This window comes from Drosophila kikkawai, chromosome 3L (genome assembly GCF_030179895.1).
Source record: "Drosophila kikkawai strain 14028-0561.14 chromosome 3L, DkikHiC1v2, whole genome shotgun sequence".
Taxonomy (NCBI): Eukaryota; Metazoa; Arthropoda; class Insecta; order Diptera; family Drosophilidae; genus Drosophila; species Drosophila kikkawai.
Genome location: NC_091730.1, coordinates 6,207,910 through 6,224,236, shown reverse-complemented (window position 1 = coordinate 6,224,236; position 16,327 = coordinate 6,207,910). Strand labels below are relative to the sequence as shown.

The 16,327-nt window shown below is 42.9% G+C and overlaps 3 protein-coding genes across 13 annotated transcripts; 2 read left to right on the top strand and 1 right to left on the bottom strand.

Annotated features, from left to right (window-relative positions):
• Positions 1–1,678: 1,678 nt before the first annotated feature.
• On the bottom strand, positions 1,679–6,709 carry LOC108074010 (sodium-independent sulfate anion transporter). 6 transcript variants are annotated; one of them, XM_017165873.2, is made up of 6 exons: positions 6,624–6,709; positions 3,645–4,256; positions 3,298–3,573; positions 2,515–3,187; positions 2,249–2,443; positions 1,679–2,070 (listed from the first exon to the last, which is right to left on the bottom strand). In XM_017165873.2, the coding sequence occupies exons 2-6, from the start codon at positions 4,236–4,238 to the stop codon at positions 1,952–1,954; spliced, it is 1,857 nt and encodes a 618-aa protein (XP_017021362.1). In that variant the 5' UTR covers positions 4,239–4,256; positions 6,624–6,709; the 3' UTR covers positions 1,679–1,951. The 6 variants fall into 6 exon arrangements, with proteins under 6 accessions (XP_017021362.1, XP_017021361.1, XP_017021364.1 ...); XM_017165872.2 differs by having other exon boundaries at positions 6,325–6,678; XM_017165875.2 differs by having other exon boundaries at positions 2,264–2,443; positions 6,325–6,678.
• Positions 6,710–7,148: 439 nt separating this feature from the next.
• Positions 7,149–11,427, top strand: Pop2 (CCR4-NOT transcription complex subunit Pop2). 6 transcript variants are annotated; one of them, XM_017165854.3, is made up of 4 exons: positions 7,149–7,291; positions 8,940–9,286; positions 9,356–9,773; positions 10,822–11,427. In XM_017165854.3, the coding sequence occupies exons 1-4, from the start codon at positions 7,283–7,285 to the stop codon at positions 10,945–10,947; spliced, it is 900 nt and encodes a 299-aa protein (XP_017021343.1). In that variant the 5' UTR covers positions 7,149–7,282; the 3' UTR covers positions 10,948–11,427. The 6 variants fall into 6 exon arrangements, 5 of the variants coding, with proteins under 5 accessions (XP_017021343.1, XP_070141335.1, XP_070141336.1 ...); XR_011444841.1 differs by lacking the exon at positions 7,149–7,291 and adding an exon at positions 10,477–10,632 and having other exon boundaries at positions 8,713–9,286; XM_070285234.1 differs by lacking the exon at positions 10,822–11,427 and having other exon boundaries at positions 9,356–10,346.
• A 240-nt stretch (positions 11,428–11,667) lies between these two features.
• Grip163 (gamma-tubulin complex component 6) lies at positions 11,668–16,104 on the top strand. Its single transcript, XM_017165834.2, has 5 exons — positions 11,668–12,724; positions 12,787–12,940; positions 12,997–13,361; positions 13,418–15,570; positions 15,627–16,104. The coding sequence occupies exons 1-5, from the start codon at positions 11,732–11,734 to the stop codon at positions 15,853–15,855; spliced, it is 3,894 nt and encodes a 1,297-aa protein (XP_017021323.1). The 5' UTR covers positions 11,668–11,731; the 3' UTR covers positions 15,856–16,104.
• Positions 16,105–16,327: the final 223 nt, after the last annotated feature.

Below are 16,327 nucleotides of genomic sequence, written 5' to 3'. Positions count from 1 at the left end.
GTGAGCATCACTGATCGAAGTGAGCAAAAATTTCCATCCAATTTGGCCGTTGCCCAAACTGGGGTAACAGGCGAACAGAAACCAGCAGCAAGCAACTGAAAACTGGTATAAACTGTTATAAAAACATTTGGGCAAAAATAATCATTGGTATAAACTGTTATATTTCATTTTATGCATTTATACCTATTTTTTGCCGACAACAACAGCTTATGGCAACAACAACCTTTTTACAACAACATCCCTACAGCAGCCCATCCAAATTTCCAAAAATTTCCATGCAAATTGCCCGTTTCCCAAATTGGGGTAACAGGCGAACAGAAATCAGCAGCAAGCAACTGAAAACTGGTATAAACTGTTATAAAAACTTTGGGCCACGAAAAGCGTGCCAGTGTGACCATATTGTAAACTTTGTCCAAGTTTCGAACCATTTAGGAGCCGGCGCAAGTAAGCGGAGACTCAAACCTTTTGAATCCAAATTTAGGTGTTATTTTACAACTTCACCTGGTCACACTGAAACTGATCGTCGTTAAATTCAAATTCAAATTTGGCAGTTAAATTCAAATTCAAATTTGGCAGTTACATTTAAAAAAATTTAACAAATTCTAAAAAAAAATTCTAAAAAATATAAAAAATCTGAAAAAAAAATTTTAAAAATTCAGACGACATTTTAAGAACTCAGAAAAGTTTTAAATATTTAGAAAAAAAAATTTTTATTTAGAAAAATTGTAAAACATCCGAAAAAAATGTTTAAAATTCAGAAAAAAAAATTTAAAAATTTAGATTTGGCTTTCAAAATAATTAGATTTTTCCCCAAACGATCCTAAATAAATGCGTATACTTATTATGTTTACAGTTTGACAGTTACAGTTTTGCATTCGCAGCTTTACATTTTCTGTACATTTACCGATCGTTTATATGGCACCTATATGATATAGTTGTCCGATTTCGCAAAAATGGCCAAAAAATCGATTTCTTCCGGACATGTCTAGAAAGATTCGCATGTTAATGCTGATCAAGAATATATATGGTTTATGGGGTCGGAAATGATTCCTTGACTTAGAAAAATATTATTTTGTATTATAAAATCGGGTTTTTTATATTAAAAAACTTCTTAATTTTTTTAAAATTAAAAATATCATAACTCGGCCAAAAGAGCATTAATTTTAAATCGGAAAACTGTTCTGTGCTAGATTTTCTACAGTTAATAAATCTGCATACTTCATTTAAAAATTTTGAAAATTCAATTTTTTATCAAAATCAAAAATTTTAATGATGTAACCCCTTATAAAATTTTTCAAAAAATGGCCAAAAAATCGATTTCTTCCTGACATATCTAGAAAGATTCCCCTGTTGATGCTGATCAAGAATATATACACTTTATAGGGTCGGAAACGTATTCTTCACTGCGTTGCAAACTTCTGACTGAAATTGTAATATAAAAAAGGCCGTCACTGGGTCAACCCCCTTAAACAGATAATTGGTGGCAGCCTTTTTGGGATTATGCTTGGTCTTGGAAAAATTCATTGCATAATTGTGGGCTGAAATAAATATATAGTAGATGCATTTGTGAGTCTATCGCTAGGCTTGCAAGGCTAACCAAAATAAAAAACGAAATGTCCTTATAATATTCTTCATTTTGTGATGTCTTTCTGACATTTAAAAATAATATATATATATATAAAAGTACAAAACGCAAACATTTATAACATTATAAAATCTAACTACATATTTTTATATACAATTAAAGCTTAAGCTAATCGAGCACAAGCACATGACGACGGATCGGTGAAAGGACATTAAATATAGGAATGAAAGAGTTGGAAATGAAAGTAAGTACTAGAGAAAGCGTAGAGAGGCCAAATATTCGGCAGGAAGATTGTTTCCTTACTTAAGTACATTTAAATTTAATGATATTCTCATATCCTGCATTGTGAGTTTCGAGTTTTCTCTTTTATGAAGTAGTTTTTTCTTTAAGTTTACTCAGTTCAGTTGGTTCTCCGGCACCGCAGTGCACCAATCGCGACTCCACCAACGGTGCTGTGACCTGCAAGTGGAGCACATAGTCTGGAGCTGGAAAAATGCAAAATTTCATTATAGAAGGAAACCTAGTATTCATGGGAGTGGATAGAGATGGAGTGTGCTTAGAGTGGCATGATCAAACAGTGGAGCAAGCTGCGAATAAAAGCATAGAATAAAAGCGTGAAAATTTGGGAGAATGGTTGTGATCGGGGCAGAACGGATAAAGTACCAAAGCAGGTCTCACTTTGCTCCAAAATTGGTTCCAGATCATCGGGGCAGTCTATCGTGGGAAAATCAATATTAGTGGACTCCTTTAATATCACACCAATGTCCTTGTGGGCACTCATCAGGAACAAGGGAACGTTGGCCTTGGCCAGCTCCTTTTTCAGCGAGCCCATTCCTCGAGCTGCTGTAAAATCGAAATCTGCAGCAAAAATATATGTTTATCAACTAATAAATTATGAGAAATTATAATTATTAGAGCTAGGAACATACCATGCACATGGGCGCAATCTAAAACCACAGGAGCAGTGCCATGCGTGGCCAAAGCTTTAGAGATTCCCGACCTAACCCATTCGATGGCCGGAAAGTACAGTGAACTATGCTTGGGCCGTATCAAGATGTAGTTAATGCCATTTCTAGTCTGCAGTTTGGAGACGCTCAACACAGGCCGAGCGGCTCTGTAAACCAGAAAGGCCACATCAGCGCCTACTCCCAGTAACAAGCCAATCTCCACGCCCACTGCCAGGCTCAACACAAAGGTAATGGCTCCTGGCAGCAGCTCCCTTCGGCTACAGCGCCACAGCGGACGGATAACTTCAAACTCGATCATAAATATCACCGCCGAAATGATGACAGCACTAAGGGCGGCCTTGGGAATATACTGGAAGTAGGGTGCCAGCAAACCCAGTGCCAGGAGCACCAAAACGCTGGTATAGCAGCCTCCAAGGGGTGTCCTCACTCCACTTGCATGGTTGACAGCGCTTCGCGAAAACGAGCCTGTCACTGGCATGGAACTGCAGAAGGCTCCGCAGATGTTGCTCATGGATAGAGCCACCAGTTCCCGCGTGGGACTCAGACCGGCGCCACCAAATGCCTTGGAAATAGCTACGTTGCCCAGAACGGCAATAATGGGCAGGATCAGCATTGAGGGGCCCAGTTCAGAGAGCTAGGTTTTGTAAAGAGAAAAGAGATGTGATATATTTTTTTAATTTAAATCTATATTTTTAAAAAGTAAACAAATTAATGGAAAAATATGGATTTAATATATCCCCTTACCATTTGTTCCAAGTTCTGTGTGGTTTCTGTGCCATTCCTGTCCAGAATTGTAGTCTCAAACTTGGGTAGCGCCAAGCTGGGCAGGCCGCTCTTCACCTTACCCGTGAGAATGTAAGGACAGCTGTCCATTTGGTCGCAGGTATTGTAAGCCAGAACACTGGTCACCAACACCACCAGGGCATTTCGTCCAGTGGCTATGACCCATATGCTCCCGCTAACCAGCTGCTGGGCCCGCAAACTACGAAGTCGTCCATCAAGTTTTACGTCTTTCAGTTTCTAATGAAATAAATTTAAAAATTTATAAATAAATAGTAATAAATGCTAATAATGTAAATAAGTCGGCTTACCCTTAACACCAGAAGAACAACGATGGAGACCAATCCCAAAGTAAAGTCACCTCGTCGCACCTGATGAAGATTACCAAACACCGATCGCATGGTGTTGATAAAATCCGAGCCAGAGCCACCCCTTAACCCCAGTAGACCCTTAAGCTGCGAGGTGCCAATAATCACAGCCGTAGCAGAGGTGAATCCCACCGTAACCGGCAGCGATATAAGATCCACCAGGGCGCCCAGCTTCAGCACCGCCATTCCCAGCTCCACCACACCCGAGATAAGGCACAGCAGTATGGCGTAGGCTGGACCCGATCCCAGTCCCAAGCCAGTGTGGCGGCTGGTCATCAGGGCGAGCAGTGCCGTGGGTCCAATGGTCACCTGTCGGCAACTGCCTAGCATGGCGTATATGATGCCACCCACAAAGGCCGAGTACAGACCGTACTGCGGCTCTAATCCGGCCAGAGTCGCATATGCCAATCCTTGGGGTAACACCGTCAGTCCAACTGTCACGCCGGCTATAAGATCCGCCACTGCATCCTGGCCGCTGTAGCCGTGCAGCCACTTTAGACCGGGCAGCACCCGGTATCCCCAGTCTTTGAGGGTCATATTTGGGTACTTGTGTTACTAGAAGGAAAATAAGGGATTTAATATCAAATAGATACATATATGATAATAAGTAAATACATATATATATTATTGACTCTTTCACTACATTCTAAACATTGGCCAAAAATATATAATGCCAACAAAAAACGTGCGAAAAATAGCGCCCTTTTTATCTTATAAATACCTCACTCATCTTTCCAAGTTCAACGACTTCTCAAGCTCACTTTGCATAATTACAAAGTTTGATTATTAGACGTCTGCGTGACAGACAATCCCAAAAACAAAATAGACATCAACCAATGTTATGGCTCACAGCAAAAAAGCAAAAAGGAACAGTGAAGAATTCCAGACAATAGAAGAAATACGAGTTTATGGTAAACAAACTGATTGATTTCAACTGTCTCACCGGATAAACTAGATTATGTATAAGAGAAATAAGAAAAGTAAACAAAATTCACTCGAAAACCGAAAGCTAGGTTTTAAGTATTCACAAGGAAATTCAGGGTTTTTCTAAAGTAGTTATTAATGATGCCTTAGCTGTCTAAGCTCATGACTTTATAGCTCTTTTTTTAAGCTTCAATAGTAAGTTTATTAGAAATAATTTTAGACAGAACTTTACAACGCAAGACGACACATATTTTCAGTTCAAGGTACAAATAGCAATAACATTTGAAACATTCTAATTTTCAACCTCACTTCTTCGTATTTTGTCAGAAACTCACGTAAATATTTGCACAAATGTTTCGTACGAAGGGCGCGGCAAGTTTGTTAAATTCGAGGTATTGCTATGCCAGAAGTATGAACTTCTATTCTATACTTTTGGAAGCTCAGGCAGAGCAGCTCAGATCGGTTCGGAAGCTAGCCCAAGACTGAGGAAAGGAGCCGCCGGGTCGCTCTTACAGATCGCGTGCCCGAAGAATAGCAAATGATCAGTGATCACACGACCGACCGGCCGTCTCAATTAGCTCAACGAGCTGCGGAGCAGAGTTGAAAGTATCGGTTGGGATCGCTTGAAACGTGATCAAATTGCTCGATCGTTAAAAGCAAATACAAGCACGAGATATGTGCACGTAAATTGAATTTCGCTTTTTTTTGCCAGCGTTTATTTTACAATTTACAAGTGCTTTATTTGATATTTGTTTTGTCTGTGCGATATAGAGCGATCACTTGCACACTTATAAAATAGGGCTTTATTGGGTTGAACAATGCAAACGTTTACATATTGTTTAGCAGTCATTTAAGCACATTAAGTATCTATTAGTACAGAGTAATTTGTGGTGTATTTGTATAAATTAAGGGGGGAAGGCTGAATGAATTGATTTGTTTACTATATAGATTTGCATAACTCAATAAAAACTAAAAATAAAGAAAAATAACAATAGTACACAGGAGGAATTTAAAATAAACATAGCTGAAGGTAGTCCATGAACGAGATTTTAAAGAATTTAATTGAAATAGAAATACAGGTTAAGGAATGGGCGTTTGTAATTATACAATTTCTATAATTTGCTCAGTAGATATTTAAATAAGATTTTTTTAAAAAGATGTATTGATTATTGGTCATTTCTTCTTTAATTTGTTTTTAACATCTTCCATTTTAAAATATTAATATTCTACAATTCTTCTTAAATCTATCTATGTATGTATGTATGTTCTTAACTTTTACCAAGAATTTGTATAATTTAAAGTTCATTCTAAACATAGCTATTTAAATTCCTCAATGCTCTCGTTTTTAACGATCGATTTCAAGGACGAGATAAGAAAAATGTGCCTTATCAGTAGGGCAACAGTAGCGAACCCAAGTTTTATCAGCAATTATTAACCGGAAATTTACAAAGCTGTAAAAAGTTCGAAAAACGTGTGAGGCACGGAGAGTTTATTGGCCTGGCCCTTAAATGAAACTGGTGAAATCTGTTCTTTGCCGGACAACGGATCGTTTATGTATATACACTATGTGTGTATGTAATTGAGCCCCAGAGAAAACACACACTGAAGTTGTCTGTACATAATTGCAGATTGTTGACAGACGGCGTGATGGAATCTGCACTCTTTTTTGTTTTCTTTTCCCCCCCTTACCCTCGCTTACCGGGAAAACTAGTTTTTGTTAATTATAGTGGCCGTAGTTGGTGTAAACAAATCGCAGAAATAGCCGCAACAAAACAGGGGAACCAATTGTTTAGTCGCGTTTGTTTATTTATAACGCGAGGTAGCTTTTTTCTTCAAATTGGCGATTCGCAAAACAACAACAAATGGGTTAAGGGCAGAGAAAGCCGCATCGCACCAGCACAAGAGCACCAAACGAGCACTTGCTGTTTGCTTAAACCGAATTTGACACTATTGGCAGCTGCAGGCAGCTAATATTTAAATTATAAAGCTTGCTTTTACCGGTTAAATTAAACTAACTAAAGTTGTTTGCATTCCACCGAACAGCTGTATCAGTGTGACCTATTCTTCTTTAATATTAATAGTTGTTCCGACTCCACGTCAGCTGGGCACACTTAATAGCTATCGATAAGTTTGGAAACCGATACCCGTTTCGTGTTGTTCAACACTAAACTGGTCGGCGATGATTTATCATACACTCAAACTTCGAATACATAACAAAAATAAACAGAGAACATAAAACGCACAACTATTTACAATTTTATATTTTTAAAGAATACACGGACACAGATACAGATGTGCAAAATTTAAGGTTGGTGGCAGCCCTATATCGATATCCCCGCTGTTCTCGCTTCCCAACACTGCAACCGACAGCGACCGTTTGACAACACTGGCCTGCAAATCTGATTTTTTACAATATTATGGCACTTGCGCGGCTCGCAAATCATATTCACTGACTAAAATCCTTTGGAAGTCATTGCCAAAAGTGGAGAATCGCTGCCGCTGAGGCCCCCGCGCTAAGAATCGCCTCCCAGGAAGCCGAGGTGCCGAAAACCAGACATCTAGCCCCCCCTGCCCTCCTCCCGCAGCCCATAAACGAGGAGACGCCGACTGTAATTGCAAAGTAGAAATCAACATTGTCGCCGACCATCACACATATTATGAAATGGGTAAGTTACGCGAAAAGCGGTCGGGTACACGGATTTCCAACTCACGGGCCGACTTCCACGGCCAGTATTCCATTGTGAAAACTGCAACAGCATCTCCAATGACTCGGTGTGTGTCGGGTGTGTCAGTGTGTGCGTGTGGCTGTGCTTGCAGTTTTCTGAGGGCCTCCTAACTGTATTCTGGGATCAATTTCCTCAGCAAACGTAATTTTCTTGGTTACTTGGTTTAATTATTCGACTGTTTTCAAAATCCTTCCCTGAATTTCCCGTCTCTGAAACAATGCGACAATATATTTTCGCCTGCTTTGCTGGAAATGTCTTTAAAATCATTGAAATTATGAAATAGAAAGATCTAAAAACTGAACCAGCTTCCAGAGCTTTCCTTTGTTTTAATGACTACCTTAAACCTACATATCGTACATATCGTCGAGGTAACAACAGAATTCATATGCCAATGCTTTGCTTTGTTTCTTAGTCGTTATGACTTTAAGAATGGTTTTCCCAAACTTGGCATTCTCGCCCGACCTTGATCTATATTTTAGATGTTTTGTAGCTCTCTAAAAATGCTGAATAATAATTAAAAGTAATTGGTTTGTTGCTGCATTACTCTTTTTAATAATATTAATTCTAAAGGTTATTATAATTCAAGATTTTGAAGCTAATTATTTAGCAATTTATGTTAGATGATCACAGACTCTTATTGGCAAATAACATTGCTTTATTATAGTATAAAACTACTGAAGGGGCTGATACTCGTACGATATTTAAGGCTTAATTGTTTCGCTTAAGGGCAGAGTTACACTTATTGAATTTCCGATTACTCCTACACTTGATCAAGACCATTGAGCAGAATCAGACCGTAAGCTCGTATACCCAAGAGGATCTTGTTGCTTGAGGCTCGGTTGTAGGTCAGTGCGAAGAGGTGGCTGATCCGGCGGCGCAGAGTGCGCACCAGGCGGCGACGACCGGCGACGATGTAAGTAGCGTCCCATCGTAACACCCAATCACCGTAACCACCTCCAAGCAAATTATCCAAATCGTTTCTGCATATTATATGTGCCTTTGTTTTGTTATTGTTTGTCTTTTTTTGGTTATTCTTCAGCAAAATTTGTAGCACTTCTAACAGCGAAATTGGCCAAAACTCGATTATAAACATTTGATTTGTATTTCGCTAATGTCTTTAACCAATTGGTCCGGCTATTTTGTTATGTTGCTAACCTTTACCCTTCCCTACAACACACAACACAATAGACAATTGTAAAATTGATGATGATGATGGATTGAGATTTAAAAATCCCTTTTTTTTTAATGACAGACTTAAAGTCTATTTATTTTACCAATTAAATTGACAATTTCATCGACTTGCTTTTGACAAAGACTTCAAAGTTATAAGCAAAAATGATAAATTTCAATTTTTAGTTTTGGAAAATACAACCAACTCTATAGAGTTCCTTTTTTTCCCTTTTATTTCGTTTTTTTTTTTCAAAATCTTGTTATATACGCCTTCATCATGCATCAATTCTTTGAACTTATCACCGCCAATTCCGTTTGGCGGTCCAAATACACAATCACACACTTCCAGAACACTTCCTTCCTTTCAAAAAGATATGCCCTACTTGGCCCTCTAACGGATATCCGTTACCTTTCGCAGACAATGCCCTCGGCCATCAGTGGCGCGGCACACGGCCAGGTACACATACCCAGCAACGAGGAGTGCGGCATACGGGACGTGTGGAAGCATAACCTGGAGGAGGAGTTCCGCACAATACGGAAGGTGGTGCAGAAATATCATTATGTGGCCATGGACACCGAGTTCCCGGGCGTTGTGGCGCGACCCGTTGGCGAGTTCCGATCCACGGCAGACTATCACTACCAGCTACTGAGATGTAACGTCGACCTGCTAAGGATCATCCAACTGGGCCTGACATTCATGGACGACGATGGCAAGACACCGCCCGGCTACTCCACCTGGCAGTTCAACTTCAAGTTCAATCTGAGGTTAGCTCGCTTCTCAGACACAAAAATGGTGGGTCTTTTGAATAACTTTTCTTTCTTTTATACATTTAGCGAGGATATGTACGCCCAGGACTCGATAGATCTTCTCCAGAACTCGGGCATTCAGTTCAAAAAGCACGAGGAGGACGGCATCGATCCCATAGAGTTTGCGGAGCTGCTGATGAGCTCGGGCATCGTGCTGGTGGAGAACATCAAGTGGCTGTGCTTCCACTCTGGCTACGATTTCGGTTATCTACTGAAGCTGCTCACGGATCAGAACCTGCCCGCCGACGAGGGCGACTTCTTCGAGCTGCTGCACATCTACTTCCCCAACATCTTCGACATCAAGTATCTGATGAAGTCGTGCAAAAACCTGAAGGGCGGCCTGCAGGAGGTGGCCGACCAGCTGGAGCTGCGCCGCGTGGGTCCGCAGCACCAGGCCGGCTCCGATGCACTGCTTACGGGCATGGCCTTCTTCAAAATGCGTGAGGTACATCATCACACAAATGATTTGCACTTTGACATAGAAGCGCCCGTTGTATTCTTTCCTTACCTGCTTGAGCACACCATGCACTTGAAGCCGTCCGTCACCCAGATCTGTTTGCTGAGCCACCGTCCGACCTACATTAGCGGGGGCTTAGTCCCCTCCAATGACTCTGAGGCGGACATAGGTGGCGGCAGATCCCTGCCAAGCGAGCTGCTCACCGCGAGCACCTACGTGGACACGCCTCCCGCCACGCCGGGTGGTGAGGAGTGTGTTGTCCCGAAAAATTAGCTAGCAGTAGCCATCATCATCATCGTCTTTTCGGTTTTCATGGTTAATTGACACTCACTTTTCACTTTCATACTTACATTTGCATATGTATATATATTCGCTTTTTACCACTATTTAATGAATGAAGTCCTCAAACTGAATTGTTGTTAGTTAATCTGAACCATGTGAAACATGACTGTTTTAGTTTTTAAACGTTTTCAAAACGAAGAAGAAGACTTATGAAGAGACCAATTACTCCCTGGATTTGAATGGAGAATTAAAGGAATTGAAATTAATTTTCTTTTTAAACATTTGATTTACACTTTTTTGGTAACTGGGCATTGAATACTCTTAAAGAAAATCTAAAGATAGTCTATAGTATCGCTGGGATTAACCTAACTCACACCTAACCACATTTCATGTTTCTTTAAATTTTAAGGTCTTTATTGACGTTAATTTCCACGCAATGAACTGTGTGTATATTCGTTACAAGTGCTTTTACCTGTAAATCCGCCCATCAAGAAAATAGCAGAGCCTAAACCCCAACCCATCCTAACCCATCATGAAAACCCCTATAAAATTATATCGGTAAACGGTATGTAACGAAACCACATAAGTACGTCTCTTGGGGATATATATTTTAAGCCTCTTCCCAAGTAGGTTTTAGTGTGCTTCAAACGCTTTTTAGTCTTGGAATTAAACCCGCTCGCTTAAGCCTCCCCCTGCTTCGTCCCCCAGCCCCGTTGATATTCTCCGCTAATCGTTCTTTTCTCCCCCTTTTCAGATGTTCTTCGAGGACAACATCGACCATGCCAAGTACTCCGGACATCTGTACGGCCTGGGCACCTCGTTCATTGTCAACGGCACCAACTTCCACGAGAGCAACGGCGAGACGAACAGCGCCTCTTGATTCGTGCTGATGGGCAACGTGGTCGTGCACGACAGAAAGTTTGAGCAGGAGCAGGAGGTGGCAGCGGTGGCTGCACCAATCGCCACCACCACCAGCAGCACCAACACCACCACCACCACCGCATTGCAATAATCCGTTTCAATCGGATTTTCGATTGGATTTTCTATATCCCCATTTACGTATATAAAGCACTTTTTGTTTTTTTCAAAGCAAACTAAAGGGAAAAAAGTAACATACGCCAATTGTAAATCACACATAAAGCCAATTGTAAATCACACACTTCGAGGGAGACAGAACTTTGCAAACCCTAAATAGATCCAATTTCAATTTCTGCATGTTTTTGTGTTAATAATACAGAACCTAAGCTATTTATCTAAGATAACATTGTAAGCCAAAGGGCGAATAGAATATTGTGTATTTGTATAAAAAACAAAAGAACCCGCAGAACAATATATTTAAAACTTTTTAATTTAGTGTAAATTCTTGGTTTTCTTTTATTTCTACAGCGAGGGGAAAGGTGGTTTCGGGGGAGAGCAAAATAAAATCTTTCATTAATAATACAAATCCGGTTAATTTTAGTTCTTATTCAGAATATGCTTCTTTGTTTTTAAACTTTTTGAATTGGCGCTTTCTTCATAGTGATGGGACTTATCGCTTTCAAAAACCAATCGATAATCGACCGTACCGATTTCACCAATATTTCAATCGTGTTTCTCCCATCTCTATTCTATTTATTTGGTTTAATGGAAATATCCTTGAAATTTCAAATATAAGAGGAATTCCAATGGCTGGATTGGCTGAGTGCACCCACAGTGTGCTCGACCAGGTCACCCACCTGGCCACATTGTTGGCATCGAACCAGCAGGTGACCGATGAGTCCACATCTGCCGCTGTGGTGGCCAAGAAGCGCTCCGAAATCTACGAGGCGCTCTTCCGACGCGGGACAATGTCCTCGGAGCAAATTCTGGAGCTGCTGTGCGAGGTGAGCAGCCAATTAAGAAAGGATCCAGAGCAGCGAGGCAGGCTACAGCCCTTCCAGAGATTGCTGGAGGAGCTAAGGACGAGGGACTTGCAGGGCACTGAAAAGAAGGTGGAAACCCGCACCAAAGAGGGGTTCAAGGTTTTGAGGCCAAGCGTGCTTAAGCTCCACGAAGTGCAGCTAATGGACCACCAAATATTCAGGGAGCCACTTCTCTTCAGATCAATCCCTCAACTGAAGCGGGAACGCCAGCCCCTGCAGCTAAGGGAGCCCCTTTGGGATCCTCTGCCATGTAATATGAATAAGCCAGTTGGCAGGATAAACCCAACAAACATCTCGATTTTAACGGCATCCCAAGCTCGGATTAGGGAGAGTGGCCAGCAATCAATGCCACCGATACCGAAACTGGATTTCCTTAACACAAAGAGGTCCGAGAAGCTCCAGAAGTCTGGAGAACCTGGTTCGAAGAAGCATTTTGTCTCGGATCTGATGATGAGCAACGAGCTATATCTCGCAATGAACAAAAAACTGGTGCTCAGCTATATCCAGGAAGCTGTTCTCATTGACCACCTCAAGAAGGCGGCTGCTGGTCTCCAGTCGGACACGTTTATGTGTTCGCCGGCGGATGACAAGAAGCTGATGATTAGGCCCAACACCACCCTGCGCAGTGTGCTGCCGGATATTCTGGCGGACTTTGCGGAACCCTTTTTAAGATCGGGTTTTGCCTACCGGCGCTTGAGCGCCCGCACCAGCTTTAGCACCCTCACCAATGTCCGTGTGGAAAGACCTCTCAACCGGGTGAGTCCTGGAGTAAACAAGGAGGCGAGTAAAGAGTTTATTAAATTCTCTTTTTCTTAAAGGCCTTTCGCGAAATTCTGGAGGATTTCCTGGCCACCATTCGCCAGTTTCTGCTCTCGCAGTCCGCTAAGAGTCTTCCCCAGTTGCTACTAAACTCCCGGTCTGCTATGCAGCTCCTGCAGCAGTTGGAGAATGTTTTCCAGGAGGAGCCCAGGCGTAAGTTTCCATTTATAAATTTGATTTCCCTCTTAAAAATGTATCCTTGATTAAAGTGAATCTAGAGGCTGGAGTTCCTGGCTATTTCCTGATGAGCTGCATCTGGCAGATCATCGACAGCTGTACCCATAGCGACTTCCTGCAGCTCCTTATTTATCTGCTGCGCAGGATGTCGAAGACTTACTTTGGCCAGTTGCAGAGTTGGATTTACAAAGGCGAACTGGACGAAGAGCTTAACGAGATTTTCATTAGTCGCTGCCGAAACACATCGCCTTCCCTAATGGATGAGTGCAGCAAGGAATTCTTCAACAGGGGCTACCAGGTGGTCAACGAGGAGGTTCCAGCCTTCTTATACGGCTGCGAGCAGGACATTCTTCAGTGCGGAAAGTATAATCGCGTAATCAAGGCCTACAATGCTCAGGTGAGGTTGGGAAAGCCCCCATAAAGTGTCATAATATTACTCCAAAATCCATACAGCACCCAGTCTTCGATGTGGAGTTCCCTTCCATAACAGTTTGTTTGACGGAGCAGCAGCTCAAGGACATGCGTCGTGGCCTGGCCGAGAAATATTCGGTCATCTATCAACGGTTTGGCTGGTGCAGCATGCAAAGCATCTTCCAGGAGCGCATGGCGGCCAAGCGTAACTCCCAAGACCTCATGGTGCAGCGCACCCGGGCACATCTGGCTGCCTGGGAGGAGCATATGCGTGTCCTGCAGCTGGAGGCAAATGCCCAGAAAAAACTCCGCTACGAACAACTCAATGCCGAGCTGGAGCTCAACCAACAGAAGGTTTTGGAGAAACGGCGTCAGGAGATTGTCGATGAATTGGTTTTCCTAAAGGAAAGTGAGCGTCTGGAGGAGAAGAGGCAGCTGCAGGAGAAGGAAACATTGCTAAAGAAAGTGGCTCAACTCCAGGGTTTATTGGAGTCCCAGGACACTTTAAGTCCCGATGACAGCTCCAACAGTGATCGCAGCTTCAAGTCCTGCCTCGAGGGACCCCCTTCTCGCCCAGAATCTGTGATAGACAAGCCAGAGGAGGAGCAGGCGGAGGAGGAGGAGCAGGCAGGCAAGCCAAAATCCCCAACTACCTTGCGCAGACCGCTGGACGAGCTCAACTCCAATGACCATGTGACCTTCCAATCGGAACTGGAACGTAATCGCAAGCACATACTCTCCTCGGAGCACTTTCAGGCCATGGTCAATGTCCAGGACTCCACTACGACCGGTTTAAGAGCCCACCTACCCCCTCCCGACTTTAATGCCAATGTAAAGGACACGGAGACCCAAGACCAGCTCACTGACCTCCAGCGATACCGACTCCGCATGCAGCAGCATGACTCCTTTGGTAACTACAACTCCACCGAGGATGACCACACCCGCCGTATACAGCGTCAAATGCAGTCCACCGAGGATAGGGCCATTAACAGGCGGCGGGTAATGAGCAGCGAGTATGGCATTAGGCTGGGCGAAGGCAGGGTAGATGCTTTACATCTTCCACTGGAACTCAACAAGCTGCATGTGGAAGTGCCTTTGTCGGTAACGCCCATGTCCATCACCTCCGATGCCGATTTTGGGCCACTGACGCCGCCTGACCACACAGCTGACAAGGATGCCGTTAATAATAACATTGCTGATGGTGCTGATGAAGTGGAGGCCGTGACCGTATCGCCACAGAGTAAACCTGATCCGGTAAAAGCAGTGGGAACACTTTTATCCAACTTTAAGCCCACTTTCATACTCCCCACAAACTTTCAAACGAAAAGCAAAGAGGCAGAGACCACACCTGTTATCTTAACGGAGGCCTGCAATCCCTTCATGGCCCGCCGGTGCCTCCAGCTCTCCGTGATGGTGCCTGTTAATGCCCACTACGCTCTCCTTCGTAACGAGGTCTTGAGAATATTCAAGGAGCTACGCATCTACGATCATTTTCGCCGTCTAAGAAACTACTTCTTTCTGCTGGACGGACAGTTTGGTGGAATGCTCACCTCCGATATTCTCGACAGGATCCGAGCGGGCATCGATCCCAAGAGTCTGAGCCAGAGGGGCGTACTCGACGCCATGCTGGGCAATGCCTTGGCTTGCTGTCCGGCGGATGAGACCACGGTAACGCAGAATCTTCACCTGAATTGCACCAAGATACCAGATAAACTGGATTTCTGGTCCCTGGAAGCCACCTCCATGCTGGCCCTAAACTGCAAAGTGGACTGGCCCCTCAACCTAGTGATAAGTTCGGAAACAATTGTGAAATACGGACAAATATTTGGGTATTTGCTGAAGCTAAGGCACGTGAGTTTCATTCTGGATGGCACCCACCAGCACCTGCAGCGGGTGGGAAAGCTGCTGGGCCGAGGGCTCCAGAGCTCTGTCCAGTTTCGGCAATTGCAGGTGGTGCGGCACAAGCTGTTGCACTTTGTGACCGCCCTGCAGACCCATTTGGTGGCCAAGGCTCTGCAGGCCACATGGAAGAGCTTCAAGGAAGACTTGTGCACAGCCAATTCCATCGAAGATCTCTACAGGCACCATGTGGCCTACCTGAAGCGGATGGCCTTTTTGACTTTTCTAAACCGGAGGAGTGCCAAGGTCAAGGAAACCATCGACAATATGCTCGTTATAGTCCTGCGCTTCTGCAAGTGAGTGGAAACAAATTCAAATGATGATTATGAAATTATTGTAATATTTTTTCCAGAGTAATACAATCGCAAACGTTCATGCCGGATGTGAAAAATCAGTTTGTACATCCCCGTTTCAAGAGATTGCTGCAGGAGGAGGCCGAGTTCGATAAGTTTATGCTTTATCTCATATATTTGGGCAACAAGGCGGCCGCCTCTGGCTACCAGGAGGAGATCGGTGACCTGATATGTATTGTTAATTTTAATGACTACTATATAGTATCTGAGCAGAAATCGGTGTCTTGAAAGCGCAGGTCTACTCCTCAACACACATTTTACGACAAACCCACAAGATCACAAGTAAAAGATCTTTAAATGATTTTATAAAGGCTCCAAAGTCGCTCATTTCCAACGCTCTTGACACTAATCCGCGTCTTAGATAAGTTAGTATCAAATATCGAAACGAAATGATGTACCTTATTGTTGAAAAATATGTAACTAATGAACGCGTCCATTATCTCAGAACACGCTCGAATAAATTCATGTATCTACTTATGTGTGTTTTTATACTCTGGCAGGCCATTTTAATTTCATTAAATATTATTTAGTTATTTAAATACAAGAGATGTATTTAACCGTCAAATTTGAATTCGAATCTTGAATTTCTTTCAGTGTGCCCAGTGTCATTCGTTCACAGCGTTGCCAATTTAGCTATTTTCCCGCTATGTCGGGAGGAATAAGCCGATCTGGTACTCCGTGCGTTACGTAGTGCACCGAT

What these genes read in the sequence shown, in the direction of transcription:
- LOC108074010 (XM_017165873.2), bottom strand. Translation starts at nt 4,238, where the DNA reads ATGACCCTCAAAGACTGGGGATACCGGGTGCTGCCCGGTCTAAAGTGG. An exon ending in AGATTGCGCCCATGTGCATG is followed by an intron (nt 2,444 to 2,514) that starts GTATGTTCCTAG and finishes TTTTTGCTGCAG; the next exon opens with ATTTCGATTTTACAGCAGCT. An exon ending in GCAAAGTGAGACCTGCTTTG is followed by an intron (nt 2,071 to 2,248) that starts GTACTTTATCCG and finishes GCATTTTTCCAG; the next exon opens with CTCCAGACTATGTGCTCCAC.
- Pop2 (XM_070285233.1), top strand. Translation starts at nt 8,799, where the DNA reads ATGCATCAATTCTTTGAACTTATCACCGCCAATTCCGTTTGGCGGTCC. An exon ending in AACTTCAAGTTCAATCTGAG is followed by an intron (nt 9,287 to 9,355) that starts GTTAGCTCGCTT and finishes TTATACATTTAG; the next exon opens with CGAGGATATGTACGCCCAGG.
- Grip163 (XM_017165834.2), top strand. Translation starts at nt 11,732, where the DNA reads ATGGCTGGATTGGCTGAGTGCACCCACAGTGTGCTCGACCAGGTCACC. An exon ending in TGGAAAGACCTCTCAACCGG is followed by an intron (nt 12,725 to 12,786) that starts GTGAGTCCTGGA and finishes TTTTTCTTAAAG; the next exon opens with GCCTTTCGCGAAATTCTGGA. An exon ending in ATAGTCCTGCGCTTCTGCAA is followed by an intron (nt 15,571 to 15,626) that starts GTGAGTGGAAAC and finishes TATTTTTTCCAG; the next exon opens with AGTAATACAATCGCAAACGT.